This window comes from Callorhinus ursinus, unplaced genomic scaffold, assembly GCF_003265705.2.
Source record: "Callorhinus ursinus isolate GAN/ISIS: 27379988/994484 unplaced genomic scaffold, GSC_fseal_2.0 scaffold10, whole genome shotgun sequence".
Taxonomy (NCBI): Eukaryota; Metazoa; Chordata; class Mammalia; order Carnivora; family Otariidae; genus Callorhinus; species Callorhinus ursinus.
In genome coordinates, this window is record NW_027397072.1 from 32,045,234 (window position 1) to 32,064,904 (window position 19,671).

The 19,671-nt window shown below is 41.8% G+C and overlaps 1 protein-coding gene across 8 annotated transcripts in view; it reads right to left on the reverse strand.

Moving 5' to 3' along the window:
* Nucleotides 1-1,394: 1,394 nt before the first annotated feature.
* Nucleotides 1,395-19,671, reverse strand: part of DHX57 (DExH-box helicase 57) — a 58,579-nt gene continuing 40,302 nt past the window's right edge. For 6 of the 8 annotated variants that reach the window (XM_025868104.2, XM_025868103.2, XM_073897314.1 and 3 more), the window contains 7 exons: nt 17,495-17,590; nt 17,327-17,410; nt 14,711-14,845; nt 13,759-13,833; nt 11,735-11,869; nt 8,700-8,900; nt 1,395-6,339 (listed from right to left, as the gene is read on the reverse strand). In XM_025868104.2, coding sequence (XP_025723889.1) covers nt 6,196-6,339; nt 8,700-8,900; nt 11,735-11,869; nt 13,759-13,833; nt 14,711-14,845; nt 17,327-17,410; nt 17,495-17,590 — 870 coding nt within the window. In that variant the 3' untranslated portion in view covers nt 1,395-6,195. The remainder of the gene's footprint in view (nt 6,340-8,699; nt 8,901-11,734; nt 11,870-13,758; nt 13,834-14,710; nt 14,846-17,326; nt 17,411-17,494; nt 17,591-19,671) is intronic. The other 2 variants (XR_012379697.1, XM_073897315.1) reach the window with 2 other exon arrangements.

The window sequence follows — 19,671 nt, forward strand, 5'->3', positions numbered from 1 at the left end:
CACAATGTTTATTTTTTTTCTCCCCCTTCTTCCTCCACCTGCTTCCCCTTAACAATGTTTAAAGAAACACACCTAGGGGTGCCTGGGTGGCTCAGTCGGTTAAGCATCTGCCTTCAGCTCAGGTCATGATCCCAGGACCCTGGGACTGAGCCCCACGTTGGGCTCCCTGCTCAGCAGGGAGTCTGCTTATCTCTCTCCCACTCCCTCTGCCCCTCCCCACAGCTCATGCTCCCTCTTTCTCACTTGCTCTCTCTCTCTCAAGTAAATAAATAAAATCTTAAAAAAGGGCACACCTAATTGCTGAATGAGATGAGATCCTTAAAAAGCAGAATTAAAAGACTTGGTCAAAGCCATTAGTATCCTTCATTTTAATTTCAACATACAGGCATCTAGTTTCTTTAGAACCTTCAAAGCCTCTTGCAGGGGGTAAATTATGCTCCTGACTGAATTTATTCAAGTAAACTTTATTTCTTTATCGTCCTGTTTCTCCTGTGTCCCAATTTATTTTTGTATTCTGAGTTCCTAGCGTGGCTGATACATAGCACCTGCTTAAAATGTTGGTTATATTGAAATTATGAGCATAAATGTGGGAGGAATTTCTGCAATCCCAATATAGGTCTCAAACTAGCCGTGTAGTACACATTAGTTATAAACTGGACAATCAGCCTCCCTGTTAATTAATCAGATTGCATGCTTCAATTAATCCATCTTAGCCATGCTTATTGTGGAAAAGGATGGTATAAAGATTTATGGGCCAGAAATAATGGGGACAGCTGGAGCTTAAATGGGAACGTGCACAGGTGAATTTCAGAGACAGAAGGGCGGCATTAACAGAAACGTCTATAATTACGGATTATTTCGTGCTCGTCTATAATAGATGGATTTGTTTCCTCCTCATATGGGATTGTCCCTTGGTGCCCATGGTATAACATGGCCCCTGATTTGTAAAGACATCTGTCTTTTAAAGAGCATAACACATCTTTGACTTTCAGTCTGGTAATCTTGCTAATAATCAAGTCCTAAAACAAACTGATTTTTTTTTCCAGTTCAAACAATAGGAGAAGGGTTACTGGGCCTAGAAATTATCGTTCCCAATTAGGTTTCATGTTAGATTTCAACATTTTACAGTTACCTACCTATAGAGCTATATACTCCCTTCCCCCTTCTTAAAACCCTATTTGTATTATACCATATTGGCCAAAGTCTACTAGGTTGGACTCTGTTCAAATAACAGAAAGATAAAGTAAGTGTGTGTGTATTTCAGACATCTTAATGTGGGCCTAAGTGTGAGACCTTGAGTTCTGCCGTGGAAAATGTTAACAGTATTAGTTTCACATACAAATTGTTATTTTCAAAACACATGTTTTAACTTATTTTCACATTTTCAAAATAAGTGGTATTTACAAAAATGAAATTTAATGCTAGAACATGTTTTTAAAGTAAATATATCCCTACCCATCTGTACATGGCTTTTCCCATTTGTACATATAATTTCCTCAGATTCTTAAGTACTCTCCATTGGACTCAAACGCTCTTATTCACATAATACATGTTTATCAGAGTTGATTTAGGCACAAGTTTCAGAGACCACTGTGGGCATAATTTATATCTGATTAGTAACTAATAGCTAGACTTTTTAAGTAGTCACCTATCTCATTTTGTTTTTTTTTTTAATGTTTTATTTATTTATTCATGAGAGTCAGAGAAAGAGAGAGGCAGAGGCAGAGAGGGAAGCAGGCTCCCCGCCTAGCAGGGAGCCCGATGCAGGACTCAATCCCAGGACCCTTGGATCATGACCTGAGCTGAAGGCAGACACTTAACCATCTGAGCCACCCAGGCGCCCCTATCTCATTTTGTTTGAATAGGTTTTCTCCACTTTGGCACTACTGACATTTCGAACTGGATAAATTTTTGTTCGAGGAGGATCCTATGCATTGTAGGATATTTAGCAGCATCTCTGGCTTCTAACCACTAGATGCCAGGAGCACACCCCAATCCCCACTCAGTTGGGACGTCTCCAGATATTGCTAAATGTCCCCTGGTGGGCAAAATTGCCTCCATTTGAGAACCACTGATTTAAAACAAGCAAAATATACATTTTGTCCTGTGAGGAAACTTCTTTATAGTCTTTGTACATGGTAAGATCCTGTATTGTAGTTAATCAACCTCTATGGACAAATAAAGTCTTACTTGAACGGTTAACATTCTTTTGTTTTAATACATTTGAAACTTAAGGATGGAATAAGGCAAAACTTATTAAGAGGGGACTCTCAGGAAGTAAATGAGTCTTTTTGTCTATGTTATCCTGTCTTGAATCATTGTAGAAGAAAACTGGCCATGGATAATCTCCCCTTTATAAATATAAGCTCATTTGACTTGGAAGGAAAATTAACTCCTTCAGGCCATTCTCAGTAAAACCTAGGTTGGAAGAGGTAGCAGTAACTGCATTTTTCTACGTAAGAAATAATAATAACAAAAACCCTCACTGTTTGAAATGCTTCTGTTGAAAATGTTTATTAAATACATTATTATACCATATTTTGGAATAGTATATTTGTAATGTCAGGGTTATCATCCTAAACGCTGATTTTCATTGTTGGTATTTATGGGAAGTTACCTTTAAAAAAAAAAAAGAATTTATTTATTTATTGAGAGAGTGAGAGCGAGTGAGCGAGAAAGAGCCCATGAGCAGGGGGATGGGCAGAGGGAGAGAATCTTAAGCCGACTCCCCGCTAAACGTGGAGCCCGACATGGGGCTCGATATCACCACGCCGAGATTGTGACCTGAGCCGAAATCAAGAGTTGGACCTGAGCCACCCAGGCGCCCCTGGGATGTTGCCTTTTCAAAAGAACCCCTCATACAAATCGTCTTTTGTTGCGATTTGTTTTCTTTCCTAAAAAGTTGAAATACAGGTGGAGAAATGCAGTAAATGGATTCTAAGCCATCCTCCTAGCTCTCACTGGGGCACTGTGTCCTGGCTTATTTACTCAGTTAGCTGGGTTGGAACTGACTCAGAAGTAGACTCGGGGATGGCCCCCGTTCGGCAAAGACGGGGCAGAGGCTGAAACGTCTGTGGGAATGAGTTCACGTTTGGGCTGCTGTCCTGTATCTTTATGAAATATCGATGTCACCCATTCCTCATGGCTCATGCATCAGGCGAGTGATTTCCAACACAACTCTTTCTCTGCTCTTTGACAAAGCAAATTATTAAGACATCTAAGATTTTAAAGCACCGTAAGGATTAGTGATTGGCTATAAATCTTATTTAAGACCAATCTCTTTGATACATGTGTTTTGGGGGGACGGATAACTTAGAAATGGCAAGAAAAAAGTCTCTCCTGGTAATGACTCATCGTGGTTAATGGTTTACACAGTCATTACACAGCTTTACATGTGTGAGACTTAAAAAGACACGGAAGCCGGTCACTCTGGAACAGTCTGAAACTATTGCTGTGACAATACATTGGATTAGCTGTTTCTATATTGTTTCCACCTGAGGCACCATACTGTGTGTACTCAAGTATTGACTAACACAGTTTCATGATCAAGATCTAACTTCTGAAAACAGTAGCTCACCCTGTGTTTTATTAACTGGCTAAATATTTTAAGCCAACTTCCTCCCCTGCATTTGGGAGAAAATAAGCCCTAGGGATTCCGCTTAATTCTAGCATGACTTAGGAGGAAAGAAGCCAGCATCTGCCTAGGCTTGTTTAAGCAAAATGGCAGTGTGAGCATAATTCTGCTGCCCCCAGGGATCCTCATTTCTGTGGCAACTAGGTGACACCCACAAGGCACCCTCCGAGTGACGCCTGAGCTCCCCAGCTCAGCCCAGCCATTGAGAAACACAACAGTGCAGTTCTCAAAAAGCCAGCCTGGGCTGCATCTGAAAACCACACCCTCGGTCCCAATTTGCTTACATTTCTACATTTTAATTTTACGAAGTACTTTCACAAGGTCTTATTTTAGGATAACCTCTTAGGGACATATTCAAACCACTGCCTAGAAAGGAAAAAGAACATTTACCATATGCCTACAGAGCCACAGGTTGTGTGCTTTGGTGTATTAGTTAAACTGCTCGAATAACAGAATGGGAGGATAAAGACCAAAGTTCAATACTTGTCAGGGAGTCTGAATTATAACATTCAGATACGGAACTCAAGGAGGAAGAAGACAAAGCTAATGCTCTGCCAACCTATGACCACCTCTGCAAGAAAGAATGTTTACCTATTCTCATTTCCTGAGAACTCCCCAAAGATACAGACTACAAAACCCTAACGCAGACTAATTTTGTAGCAAGTACTTTACCAATATTGTTTCCCAGCTAGATTCCAGCAAAACAAATACTTCAGAAACATTTACAGAATTCTCCGTAAAATTAACATTAAATGCTGACCATCTTGCTGGGGCTTAGAAATCTGGTTTCACCTTAAAATGCTCTACAGCATGCTGATCTTCAATTGCAAAGAAGTAATCCTGTTTCACTTACTTGGTAATTTTAATGAGGGGGCTTAAGTTCAGTTTTGGTGGGGAGGATTTTCTTATTCAGTGTCTTCAGTGAAGGCTTCCCGATCTTTTCCACATCGTGGCACATCTGTGGAATGAGTTGTGCATTTGTATGTGGTTGCAAGTGACCAGCCCAAGAATAACTTCCCCAAGAGGAGCGATTTCTCACCACTCTGGATGGAAAGTTCTCTTGTTGAGCTCCTCCCTGTATCTCTGCTGCAAACCTGTGTGGAAGGCTGCGGGTCCAGTTGGGCAGATGGCTCCAGCTAGGGCGGCCAGCATCAACTCCACTATAGCACCGAGAGTCAAAACTGGTTCAAAGAAATGTCTTAGCGGGTGAGTGTGGTCTTCTTCATTTCTCCTGAGCAGTTTTGTAATGTGAGCCTTGTTTTGGTAGCAAGTCAGAACTTGAATACTGTGGGTGCTATGCATATGCATGTTTTTTATTTAAGGTGATGACATGAATTAATGCCTTTTAAAAATACTATTTAGAGTCTAAGCTCTTCAAGTGTGCCAAAGCTTAAACACACTTGATAATGACCATTTTGGACAGTCTAGGAGGTTTCCTGAAAATTTAACTGAAATAATACTGTGAAAAGTGAACTCCCTTCACTGAGGTGGTTCTGCTGATTAGTTTGAATTCCATCTATAGTATGAAATCTGCAGTGACTCTACCTGAGCGCCAAACATAAGAATATTTTTTTCTACTCAGCTCTTTGGGATGTTTCCTGGCCACATGGATAAATGTCCAGAGAAAATGTAAATGTACTGACAGTTTTTCAAAATGCTAGCTCCCCATTCACCTAAGTGGCAGGTGAAAACAAGTGGCCTCCTATAAGATATTTTTATGGCTGTAAATCTGACACTAGCACAGCAACCTTTTCTACCTCAACTGTGCCAAGTCCACTCTGAGAAGACCATCAAAATTCCCTGCTGGGTAACGTGAAATGTGGCCATGAGATCTGGGTGTGTTCCTAAGAGAGAGCAGAGACTCCTAAATGGAAAACCGAAAACTAAACAAAGACACCTAGACTGTTCTGCTTTTGAGAATAAGAATGGTAAGGATAAAACCAGCTTGCATTTTAATAACAAACAAGAGCTCTTCAAGTTTTTTTTTTTTTTTAGGCTGAACTTTAATGAGTAAAAATAAAAATCCCTCACAGATTAAGTTTACTTTGTAGCCAATAGCCTAAAATGAAATTTTAATTTTTCTTGCTCACATGATTTTTTTTTGTCCTTCTCTGTTCTAAGTTCTTTCAGATGAGCCTTTATGATAGAAAAAAACATTCAGTATTTCTCATGCTCCTATATCACCCCAGTAAAAAAGCAGGAGAAAAAAAAATACATAGATTAAAACAGAATCGTATTAAACATTCACTTTTGTATGATGAGGTGAATTTCATTCACTCCGGGATAGTCACAGAGAAAAAGACAGGCAAGCTGGTTTTTAGACTGCCTCGCACGGACGCTCCAAATTGTGCTGGGAGTGTCCCTGTTCTGTCCGAAATACAGAAGGTCTGGGAACCTTCCCTAAGGGTGTGTGGGGCCTCAGCTGACTGCACAGTGCCTGCCCTGGGCTCCTTCAGCAGGGCAGCCCAAGCACAGAGCCTGGTTGGAGGTAGAGGTGCTGCTCTTATTTCCCAGGTGAGCAAGAAGCAGGGGAGTAGCAAGCACTCTCCTAAGACTGGTCTTTACTGTGTGGTGACAAGTTTCACAATCATGCTGATGATCCGGGATCCTCGAGGACATGTACACAGATCTATGCTTGGGTTTTTTATCTTATCCTGGAGAAGCTGGTCAAGTTCGCAGCGGAGTTCCTTTACTAGTTCAGCCACCTAAAATGAAAGTTGCAATGTGAGCAGTGATTGGGTCAACAGGGGAGGAAAGGTTATTAAAGGAAATGTCCCACTGATGATTATCATTATTCTAGATTTCTGGTAGTAATTTTAACTCCATGCAGCGGGGGGGGGGGGGGGGGGGGGTGGAGTGGAGGAGAAACTAAATACATTTTTATTCTAAAAGGGCTTCTAAAATTTCTTGATGCAGCTATAAGAATATTTATTCAATGTCAGCTCTGCAATATAATAAATGGGGTCTATTATATATATATATATATATATATATATTTAAAGATTTTATTTATTTATTTGACAGAGAGAGACATAGCAAGAGAGGGAACACAAGCAGGGGCAGTGGAAGGAGAAGCAGGCTTCCCACCGAGCAGGGAGCCCGATGTGGGGCTCGATCCCAGGACCCTGGGATCATGACCTGAGTGGAAGGCAGACGCTTAACGACTGAGCCACCCAGGCGCCCCAATGGGGTCTATTATAAAAAGGCCCCTCTATCACATCTCATTTAAAGAAAAGATTAAATCTGGGAAAATGGCTTCTACGTAGTGTTCTGCATATTAAAGCCTGGTCAACGTTTACAATTTGCTCCAAGAGGAGAAGCAGGAAAACGGAGAATTAAAAATGCTGGATATTAAACCAAAAAAATCTGTAGCTTTGGGATACATTTGATGCTTTCATGGGAAGAAACAGCTCCACATTTTTTATGGCATTTTCTTATTCTGATGTGTGGTGGGCACTGGAGATGTCCTCCCAACATGGTTTGCTGCTCCCCCATCATTTGGCAACCATGCAGTTTGCACCCTGACCTAACTCAAACTAGGCTCATGCCATGAGCTTTGCCAGAGTGATGGCTCAGATCATCTGGGCCTTAGAGTTTATGACATTCCTTTGGCCAGAGAAATTGATTTAGGAGAGGAAGTTTCTTGTCTCCCCTCCTGGACAGTATGCTGCCACACAGATGTGAGGCCTGGGGCTACGGCAGCCATCAGGCTTTTGTTGTCCTTGAGCTGCTGAATTAAACCAACCCTGCCTGGCGTTCCTGACCTGTTCCGTGCAATACGGCAGCCACCCGTCACACGTGGCTAATCTAATGGCCAGTTCAAACAGATGTGCTGTGAGTGTAAAATACACCCCAGATTTTAAAGATTTAATATAAAAAAAATCTCAATAAATTCTTATACTGCTTACATGTTGAAATTAAAACTTTTTACCTATATTAGGTTAAATAAAATTAATTTCACCTATTTTTTACATGTGGCTACTAGAAAAATTGAAATTACATATATGCCTCACATATTTTTATTGGACTATGCTGCTTTAGACTTTATAGTTAAATGTGCCGATAAATTCTCTTTAATGTTTGAATTGGTATCTTTTTTTTTAAGATTGATTTATTTATTTGAAAGAGAGAAAATGAGAGAGAGAAAGAGAGAAAGAGAGAGCACATGAGAGGGGGGAGGGTCAGAGGGAGAAGCAGACTCCCTGTTGAGCAGGAAGCCCGAAGTGGGACTTGATCCCGGGACTCCAGGATCATGACCTGAGCCGAAGGCAGTTGCTTAACCAACTGAGCCACCCAGGCGCCCCTGAGTTGGTGTTTCTGCTTCTTGCTACCTTTCTGCCAGATGCAAATGTTAAAATGAATTTTTCTTTCCTAAACATATATTCCCTTTAAATGTTTCTGCAGACGGGCGCCTGGGTGGCTCAGTTGGTTAAGCGACTGCCTTCGGCTCAGGTCGTGATCCTGGAGTCCTGGGATCGAGTCCCGCATCGGGCTCCCCGCTCAGCAGGGAGTCTGCTTCTCCCCCTGACCCTCTTCCTTCTCGTGCTCTGTATCTCTCATTCTCTCTCTCTCTCTCAAATAAATAAATAAAATCTTAAAAAAAAAATAAATAAATGTTTCTGCAGATTCCAATAGTGAATATGTGAGACCTGAGAATAAAGGAATTCAGACCCATTTCCTTTTTTTTTCCTTAATGGTAGTGGTAGAATCAGGGTGATTTTTATTTTTGCTCGTCTATATTTTCTGATTTTTCTTTGGTGAACATGTGTTATTTGTACAACAATTAGGAAGGTCCAACATCTCACTCACGGCTTCTGTCCCGAGCCCTTCACACCAGCCCATCCTGGGCTCCCCTCCCCGTGGACTGCCCAGTCTCTCACTGAGCCCCCAGCCCTGGCCTCCCTCCAGCCTGGATCGTGCTCCGTGTCCCCCCCACCCCCACCCCGCCCCATAGTTCACTCTTCCTCAGCTCTGTTGTCTGTGGTGCCTGAAGGAATGCCCTCGACTTCACAGCATCAAAGCCCCTCAGGGCCTGCGCCTCATAGACAGGCCCGCTAGCCCTTACCTGATGGGAAGCAGCTGCAAAACGGATCCAACCATCATCCAAGGACACAACAAACTCCCCTCTCTGAAGCTGCACACTCACTTGGCCTCCCCCGAACAAGACCAGTGGGTACACGGACACCATACTGCAGTCTCGGATGAACACCCGACTAGTTTTGATCTTTTCGTGGTACACCAGGTAGGGGCTGTCAAAGTGTCTGACCTAGAACAGAAAACCTCAGATGACGACACTGGCAGCCGGAGGGGAGCTCCCCCCATTCCACGGATTGAAGTACCATCTGTCCATGAACGACTCCCCAAATTCTCTCCAGCCGGTACCTGTCCCCCGAGTCCAGGCTTCCACGTGCAATCGCCTTCTTGACATCTCACTTTGGATCTCTAATAAGCATCTCGGACTTTCATTCAAAAGGAATTCTTGATTTTCCCCTTTACGGTATTCCCTTCCCGCTCAGTACATGATGTTCCCATTCACCTCGCCGCACACGTCCCCAATTTAGAAGCCGTCCTCGACTGCTCTTTCCCCTCACTCCATCGAAATTATCACTAGGGCCTGTCGGTTCTCTTTTCTAAATACATAACGAACTGACATAGTCTCCCCGCCGTGACAGTTACCACCTCAGCTCAGAGCACCACCGACTCGCATGGACCACGGTCATGGCTTCCTAAGCGCTCGCCTGTCTTCTGTTTTACCCCTTCACGGTCTCTTCCCCCCCAGCAGCCACTGTGATCTTTTAAAAACACATGCGCAAAAGCCTGCAGGGACTTGGAGAATAAAATCTGAGACCCTTCCCGTGGCCTCTGAGGCCCCACACAACCTGGCCCAGTGCAGCGGCTCCTCTGGCACCTCACAGCGCACCCCACCTGTCCCGGCCACTGGCCTGCACCCCCGGAGCACGCCAGTGTGCTCCCGTCTCGTTTCCTCTGCCGGAGTGTTCTCTCCTTAGATATCTCCATGGCTCGCCCTTCTCTGCATTTAGAATCTGCTCAGTCGTTTTCTCCTCCGAAGGTTCTTCCCTGACCACTCTTGGCAAAATGGCCCCTCTCCTGTCACTCTCAACCTCTTACTCGGTTTTCTTTTTCTTGAGAGCATTTGTCACTAACCTGAGGTGATCTGTTTACTTATTGTTTACTTACTTGCCTGTCTTCCTCAGCAGAACAGAAGCTCCCTGAGGACAGAGACCTTGTCTGTCTAGTTCATCCACTGCCCTCCATGGCCCACAACCGTGCCTGGCACAGAGGAGTTGTGAGTAGACACTGGATGGATGCATGAATAATGTGGATTCATTGCATGAATGTCATGGTAAACTCAGCAGAGGAGGAGTGGAGCTAACTCAGCCCTCTAGTTCCAAAGTATGTGTGCGGCTGAGAGACCAGATGACCTCCCGGGCCTCAGATTCTTCTGGGCTTAAGGAGATCCTTTTCACGCTCTGCTGACATGTTACTCAGTAGTTGCAGAGGGCTGACCAGCCCTAACACTTCAAATTCTCTTCCTCCATCCTCCTCTCCTCTTTTGCTCCATCTCCTCTCGAAGTTTTATTGAGCATCTGCTTTCAGCTAGGCGCCACGCTAGACATGGAGAATATAAAAGTGTATACCATGCAATTCCTGTCTTTAGGAATTTCACAATTCCACACAGGAGATGTACCACAAACCATAAAACAATGTGATAAGCGCAACAGTGGATAAAATGCATGCCACACGATGGTGGAACCAGAAATAAAGAGCAACTTTGAGGGAGAGCTTCTTCATGGAAGCCCGAAGGCTAGGAGCCTGCTGAGAATGAGAACATCATTCCAGGTTCTAAGGAAGTGTGTCCGACGTCATGGCACACAGAAGGACCAAAGGGGGGGGGGGGGGACGTGGTACAGGAGGGGCCAGGCGCGCAGGATTCCCGGGAGTGTTTGCAGGAGACTCCATGCAGGAAGAGTTCTAAGCCAGGGAATGACGTGACCGAATGTGTGTTTTGCTAAGTTACTTCTGGCAGCAGGACCGTAAAAGACTGGAGAGGAAGGACCAGAGTCAGATCATGACAGCACTTTCAGGGTTTGAACTGAGGAAGGGAGAAGGGGAGGAGGCCCATCCGAGAGTGTCGTTAGGGGCAACTGCTGGGACCTGGGGTCCAAATGGACCGGAGTAAGGAGAAGAGCGGCAGAGTCTCTGTGAGCACAGGGTTCTGGTTGGGAGGGTGCCGTTCACCAAGACACGGAAGATGGGAAGAGAAGAGGGAAGTGGGAGATAGAGTCTGAGGTGAGTGGCAGGCGTCTGGCTGATGATCTCCAGCAGGAGAGCTCTGAAGAAGCCCAGGCCAGAGAGAGATCTGGGGCTCTGTGGCCGCTTGTAGGTGGCCGTTAGAACCACAGTGCCATGCTCTGGTGCTTCGGGAGAGGTAAGTGCGCTGTAGGGAGAAAATGAGGACTAAGGACAGAACCACTATTTCAGAGCAAAGGAACCAGTTAAAGAGATGTCAGGGGATGATCAGAGAGAACGAGAAGAAAGTGGCATTTCAGGAGCAAAACTGCATCAAAGATGGTTTCAGGAGGACGGGAGGTTAATGCTGTCAAATACTACACAAGAGTCAAGTCTGAAGAGGACCAGGGCATGTTCTCTGGGTTTGACAACAAGGAGGCGATGCGTAACCTGTGGGGAGGTGAGCGGAGCGGCGGGAGCAGAGCCTGGCAGCTGCAGGAGGAAGGAGCACCGAGGCAGTGCCATCGGTGAGTTCAGGTCATTTAAGGCACACATTTAGTGATGCAGTTACATCCTGACTTCTTCAATCACCACTGCACAGAAACAATTTTACATCTGAAAGCAGGTTTGAGCATTTTTTTGGTATCCAGTAGAATTTTCTTAAAATGGAAACAGTCTTTCCCCAAACGTCCAATTTCTAGTTTGTTCATGCTTATTCAACCTTCCCCAAGTCAGTGGTGCTGCTGGGGACAGAGAACAATAGAAGGAGGTTTGGCTGACTTGAAGGGACTGTGCTGACCCCTGCAAGACCTGCCATATGTGAATATAGGTGTACCCCACCATTCCAACCTGATAGTTCACTGAGGAAGGGTGAATGTGCACATATCCATCGTTCTTGGTGACAAACTTCAACTCATCTGATTTGGGTTGCATTCTGACAGCTCCGGTACTGGTCTTCTGAAATTTCCCTTCTGGGCTTTTCACCTAAACAGCAGGTATTTTGGGGTAGGGGGGATATATATATATATATATATTATATATTTTTTCATGAGAGGAAGCATCCCTTGGCACAAAACCAGTCTTGTCTGAATGCTTTTGCTGTTTCTACCCTATTTCCTTTTGGAAGCAGTATAAGCATACTTTTCCCCCTTTTCTTTTTTTGAACCACCAAGAAGTGTGGATGAAGTGCAGCAGCTCTGGGAGACTATACCGCACACCAGCCACATGGCGGTGGACGGACGTTGCTCCTGGAGGTCTGTGTCGAGTCTCAGCTGCAGAGGTCCAGCCGAGAACAGTGGAGCAGGACCCTGCTTCAAACCTAATTCAACTTTTCCAAATGTATTTCTTTCCAAAAGAGGGAAAGAATTATATGAATAAACATACTGTTTCATTTGAAAAAAAAAGTTTATGTGCACATATACATACATATGAATTATCCATATATGTGTTTTGCAAAAATAATGCACTGTTACTATAGAAAGTAACATATTAGGAAAAAAGAAGAAAATAAAGATATCCTGTAACCACAGGATTAAGAGATAACTAGCACTATATTTGATGAATATTTTAGTTTTCGGTGCTAGATTTGTTTATATACACAAAGAAAACTATAAACATATAATATAAATAAAAATATACACATATTGAAACTAATATAGGATCATTTTCTACAATCTACTTTTTAAACTTAATACATTGAGAACATCTTTCCATGTTGTTAAATATTTTCTTAGAACATAATTCTAAATGGCTATACCTAGTTAGGATCTATAATAATTTTACTAATAAATTCCCTATTATTGGTACCTTAGATTGTTTGCAATTATAAACAGAGCTAGAATGAACATTCTCCTACCTGTATTTTTATGCATACATGCAATTATTTCCTAATCAATAAGGCCTCAGAAATGAAATCTAGAATGGGTGTATCAATTTATACTCCCACTAAGAGTGAGAGGGTTCATTGTGAGGGGCTTCTGACAGCACCAGTATTAAAATTTTTAAAAACTTGTGTCACATTGTAATCACCCAAAGCCCATAGTTTACCTTAGGGGTTCACTCTTGGTGGTGTATATTCTATGGGTTTATGCAAATGTATAATGACATGCACATATTACAATGGTATCATGCAGTCTTTTTGGCTGCTCTAAAAATTGTCTGTGCTCTGCCTATTTGTTCTTCCCAATCCTTGTTTTGTTTTTTTTCCTGTCTCCATACTGTTGCTTCAAATGATTTTCTAAAATAAATTTCAAATGGTTTGAAAAGCATGCAAGTACTGAGCAGAAAATGTGCCAGAAATTCATCCGCAGATGTCAACCGAGCATTTAACAAAATGTTAAATGAGAAACAATTTAGCACTCTGACAAATTCATAGTCTTTCTAAGTTTGACAAGGACTGGATAATTAAAACTTAGGTAAAAGTTCAACAGCACATATAGAAGGGTTTTCCAGAAGGCTGGCCACAGGTGGTCCTGTGGCAGAGCCCTGGCTTGTTTGATTTTGTTCTTACCTAACTGTAGTCCAGAGCAGAGGCCATAACGGAAACTGTAGTAGAATTAAGCTTCTATCTAATATAGAAGGCTGGTTATGCACATGTTAGCTGGCAGGGTGACATCTATGTCCATTTAAATTTCTAGAATGTCATGTCAGAACGATTAAAAAGGCACCTCATTTTATACAATAAATGTGTTCTTGAACAATGTTATCTGAACAGATTTGGGGAACTGAAGGACTGGAAATGTATACAAAGTTTAAAAGGCTCTGTGTGTCTTTGTATGTATCTCTTCAAGATGATTAACGTGTATGTCTTAACTTATGTCCCTTGGCTACAGACCAAACAAGAAGTGGGAGGAACTAGGAAAACGTTTGGTTACCTGCACTACATTTGGATAAAGAGCAGCGCACAGCATTGCTGATATCAGCTTGGGGTTCTCAGCATTTGAGTTTGCCTATGGGAGAAAGACAGCATTGATCTTATAAGTAATGTGGCTACTTCTGTTTGTACCCTGGAATTTACCATTATATTTCATTGGATTTCTATCCTAAAACAAAACAAAACTAAATTAAAATACCTAATTTCTATCTTTTTGCTAGAAAAATTCTTTCTTTCTAAGTAAAAAATAAGTCTACCAGACCATATTCACATAGGACCCACTCCAAGAAGCCCACAGTAACTCTGGGTCTCTGCAAAGCAGTTACAAAGCCAGTGTTCCTAAGGATCAGTGGACAGAGTTTCTTGCTCATGAGATGCTCATGATCTGCAGAAAGTACTAACTGCACTGAGAACAGAGGAACATCAGGTTCATCTTGAAGAAGCGTTCTTCCTTTGGTCATATAAAAAAACTATTCTTGGTTGGAAAAAGGCTGGTGTGATTTAAGAAGACATTATTGAAACATCTATTTTACGTCTCACAAGCTTATCAAGAACCGGTTTGGGGATGCCTGGGCGGAGCAGTTGCTTAAGCATCCGACTCTTGGTTTCAGCTCAGGTCGTGATCTCAGGGTGGTGAGATCAAGCCCTGAGTTGCTCTCTCCCTCTCCCTCTGCCCCTCCCGCTTGTGCTCCCTCTCTCTCAAATAAATAAATAAATCTTAAAAAAAAAAAAAGAACTGGTGTGAAATTAAAAAAAACAAAACAATAATAGCAACAATTAATAGAAAAACCCTTCTGTTTTTAGGAGTGTTTCCTGACACTTATTTGTGGAAAGAAAATCAAGAATTTCACTAAGCCCACTGCTCAGCAGGCTTAAGTAAAAACTAAGTGAGTTAATATACTATCCATGTGCTAATTAAAGAGAAATAAAAGAACTAACTATACATTCTTTACCTCTTCTCCTGTGGCGCCCAAGATACCATCTCCTCCTTGGGCCCTTTTCTCAATTTCCCTTGCTCTGAGTCCCTCCTTTACAAAGCCTATATCTGATAACAGTTCAGTGAATTGTCGTTTGAGGCTGGCCATTTCCTGAAAGAAATGGAAAAAATTCTTTAAGGCTAGGCAGCAGCAAATTAAAGGTAAGTGCAGGGTCAGTGGATAGTGGTGAGGCTCCTATGGGTCAACAGAGAGGTATGAAGATTATCTTGTCTGGTCATTTCCAGAAGGGCACTTTTTACTTTGACAAACAGCAGACAGAATGAAAGAGTTATACAGAAATTCAACCAATTTCAGAAAACCTAAGGATCATTTATTTAACTCTAAATCACAGTTTTTAAAAACACGTTCATCAGAATTGGGGTAGATCTGACTTTACCAGCAATTCTTAGGACAGCAAAAAATACAGTTTACTTTGGACACCCACTCAAGGTGCTGTGACATTGTCTAGTTTTCCCTACTTACATTTCTGCTCTGGTCCCCTTAGTTCCTCACTGAGCCCACAGTGGTTAGTGTTCACTCTCAATGGATGCAGAACACCCAGCTCAGAACTTACTTTCTATTACCTTGTGATCTCTCTGGCTCACATCTTTTCCTAGGAATAAGGACATTATTAAGTGGTTTAGATTTAGACACCCCTTTGTGTAGCTGAGCACAAGTGTGAGAAAGAAATGAACAGACCTCTTTCTCTTCTGGCCACTGTTCAAATAGAGGCTGTGTATCAGGTGATAGAGAAGGAGGTAAGAACAGTCAAAAGAACTGAGAGCCAAGCAATACTACCCTGTCTCTTGATGACAGCTTAAGTATTTTCTTGAAATGTCTCACGTACACATGGATAACCTGGCAAAATATAGCTAGGACTTCTCTATCATGACAAGGTTTTAACTGATATCTTAATAAATCTTAATATCTTTAGTGAGAAGAGGAAACTCTGACAGACCTTCCAGATCATGGCAAAATGTACATACATCCTGAACATTCATAAGAAATGTAATCTGAAAGAAATATCATTTTACACTTAAATATTAATGACTTGAGGACATATCTACGACTGCACCTTCCATATAACATACCCTTCAGACCAGTGGTTCTCAACCCTGGCTGCATACTAGAATCCCTTGGTGCACCCAACTACAATAAACAGATGCTCAGGCCCCATCCACAGAGATCCAGATGTAACTGGCCTGGGGTGGAACCTGGGCATTTTTATTCATTTATTTTGTTAAGCCTCCTCAGGTGAATCTAATGTGCAGCCAAGATCGAAAATTATTGCTTTTGGTGTCCTTAGAACAAAGCTTGAGCCTGTGTCCTCTCGTGATGCCTCACTGCAGTACACCTCAAGGCAGAGAATGAAGGCCAATAGTGGGGATGCTTCTGAAGTCTCTTACTTCGTTTTATTTATTTATTTTTTAAAGATTTTATTTATTTATTTGACAGAGAGACACCAAGAGAGGGAACACAAGCAGGGGGAGTGGGAGAGGGAGAAGCAGGCTTCCCATAGAGCAAGAAGCCTGATGAGGGGCTCGATCCCAGGACCCTGGGATCATGACCTGAGCCAAAGGCAGACGCTTAATGACTGAGCCACCCAGGCACCCCTCATTTTAAATAACCAATTCATTCAATTCTGCATTTCTTCAATGAATCTTTACTGAGCGTCAACTGTGTGCTAAGCACCGTTCCTGGCACTGGGGATACAGTGTCGAACAAAACGGTAAGGTCTCGGCTCTGAGGGAGCTTCTGGGATAGAGAGATAGATAAATAAATAAATGTCAGGTAGTGGTAAGCACTAGGGACATTAATTTTGTGTTCTATTCTAGGACATCTTTTAATAGGAAAGCAAAGTCCTTCCCTTTCCCCAGCCTGAAAATCTCTGAGTAAAACATATGCTTTACAAAGCTGTGTACCGCCATTACTCTGGATTCTCCTACCACCGTGGAAAGGTGCCTACAACACTGTCCCAACAGAAGACAGAGCCCTCTCCACTATGGCCCAGAAGATACGAAACCTTCTCTTTCTTGTACACTCATTATTGACATCTCAGCCTCTGATGGACATAGGGAAAATGAACAAAACCTGGTTCAGGACTCATTCTCTGCTTTTGTGGAGAAGGTAAGGAGCTTGGCGATGGTCACAGACCACTCTGAGAATATGATGAAAGGTATGATGAAAGTCCCTCTCTCCACAATAAGGCACGCATGTATAAGCATCTGATTTTGCATATAATTTCAGGGGTTTATGGATCCAGGTTAAGAATGCCTGGTAGAATTCCTGAAAAAACTGACTTCCGGTAAGCAGTAATCTTCACAGTGTCTGTATTCTCCTATCCTCCACATAAGTAAACACAGATTCACTGAAAAGAGGAAAAGTGGGTCAGTTGAAAGGTTCAGTGCAGAAGGCTTCATGTCAGAGGATGTAAAACAGGAGTGTGTTTTACACAGCTGATAAAGCCAAGCATATTCCAGAAATGATACTTTTAATATGAGGCAGGACAAGGGAGACAAAGTTGCAACACCCTCTGGTGTGTAGCTACAACAGAAAAATGAATGAAAACAAACTGCCACAGAAACAACGCACCTGAAGAACTCTTCCAGACAAGAAGTTCTGTCTGCAGTAATTATAACTTGCACGCATTCCTTCTTTCGTACTTAGCTGCCATCCCTAAATTTTGGAGAAAATAAAAGTGAACTTACTCTTTAGTGCCAATTCTGGTAATACACCTCAGCTATTAAGTTATATACTTACCTTATATGCTCGTAGAAGAGCCAGATAGTCGCTGTTTGCAAATGCAAATTCTAGCTTTTTCTGGTTAGCTTCCTCTTTTTTATCCCAGGGAGACACCTAAATGAGGAAAACCAGGTTTCAAGGGCACATTTTACCTGAGGTTTCTTTCTTTTTTTCCTTCAAGATTTTATTTTTAAATAATCTCTATATCCAATGTGGGGTTTGAACTTACAACCCTGAGATCAAGAGTTGCATGCTCCATGAACTGAGCAAGCCAGGAGCCCCATGATTTTTGACAAGAATGCCAAGACCATTCAATGGTGAAAGAACAGTCTTTTCAACAAATAGTACTGGGACAACTGAATAGTCATATGCAAAAGAATGAAGTTGGACTCTTACCTCATGCCATTTACAAAAATTAACTCAAAATAGACCAAAGACCTTAATGCAAGAGCAAAAACTATAAAACTCTTATGGGGCGCCTGGGTGGCTCGGTTGGTTGGGTGTCCGACTCTTGATTTTGGCTCAGGTCATGATCTCAGGGTTGTGAGATCAAGCCCCACGTTGGGCTCCGCCCTGAGCATGGAGTCTGCTTAAGCTACTCCCTCTCCCTCTGCCCCTTAGCCCACCCCACTAAAAAATAAATACAAATAAAACTATAAAACTCAGAAAAAACATTGGAGTAAAGCTTCATTAACTTTGGATCTGGCAATGGATTTTTTTTGAGTGTAGTTGATACACAATGTTACATTAGTTTCAGGTATACAACACAGCGATTTGACAAGTCAGTAATTGATACATTATGCTATGCTCACCACAAGGGTAGCTACATCTGTCATCATACAACACTATTACAATATTGCTGACTATATTCTTTATGCTGTGCCTTTTATTCCCATGAGTTATTCATTCTATAACTGGAAGCCTGTATCTTCCACACCCTTTCAGCCATTTTGGCAATGGGGTCTTTTTTTTTGTTTTTAGGATTCTTAACTATGACAATGGAAGCTCAAGGAACAAAAAACTGGATAAACTGGACTTCATCAAAATTAAAAACTTTAGTGTTTCAAAGGACATATCAAGAAAGTGAAAAAGGTAACCCAGGGAATGGGAGAAAATATTTGCAGATCATATTTCTCATAAGGGACCTGTATCCAGAATATATAAACAACTCTTACAAATCAATTTAAAGATGAATAACCCAATTAAAAAATGGGCAAAGGATCTGAATAGACATTTCTTGAAAGAAGATATACAGATGGGAAATAAGCAAATGAAAAGATGTTTACTATCATTAGTTATTAGAAAAACAAGTCGAAACTACAAATTCACACCCTCTAGGATGATTATAATAAAAAAGTCAGATAATAACAAGTGTTGGTGAAGATGGGGAGAAACTGCAACCCTGATAAAAGGCTGGCAGAATGTAATGTGCAGTTACTCTGGAAGAAGAACTGGAAGTTCCTCAGAAAGTTAAATATATAGAGTTACCATTTGATCCAATAATTTTACTCCTAGGTATATACCCAAGACATATGAAAACATATGTCTACATAAAAACTCGTACATGAACGTTTACCAGCAAAGGTGGAAACAATCCCAAATATCCATCCAGTGCTGAACGGATAAACAAAATGTGGTATGTCCATACAAAGGATATTATTTGGCAAAGGAACAAAGTACTGATTACGCTCTAACACAGATGCACCTTAAAAGCATTATGCTAAGTGAAGAAGCCAGTCACAAAAGACTATATATTATATTATTTCATTAATATGAAATGTCTGGAAGAAGTAAATCTATGAAGACAGAAAGCAAACTGGTGGTTGCCTAGGGCTGCAGTGGATGAGGAATTAGAGGGGGGAAGGGGAGTGACTGCTAAGGGGTTTCTTAATGAGGTCATAGAAATGTTCTAAAACTGACCATGATGAGGACAACATAAACTAAAAATTACTGAATATACAATTTAAATGGGCAAATTATATTTCAATAAAACTGTTAAAAAAAAGTGGTCCAATGTATTTACTGCCTGTTAAAATCATGCTGGGGCACTTTTGCTTGCTTGCATTTTCTGATTTTTCTTTAATGAGCATGGATGGAGCAGATAAAATAAAAAGCACATTTACGTTATTTCAATAAGTTGGATCTTCAGTTCTTAATCTTCATTTGAGGCATGGATTTCTTTGAGGATCAGACAA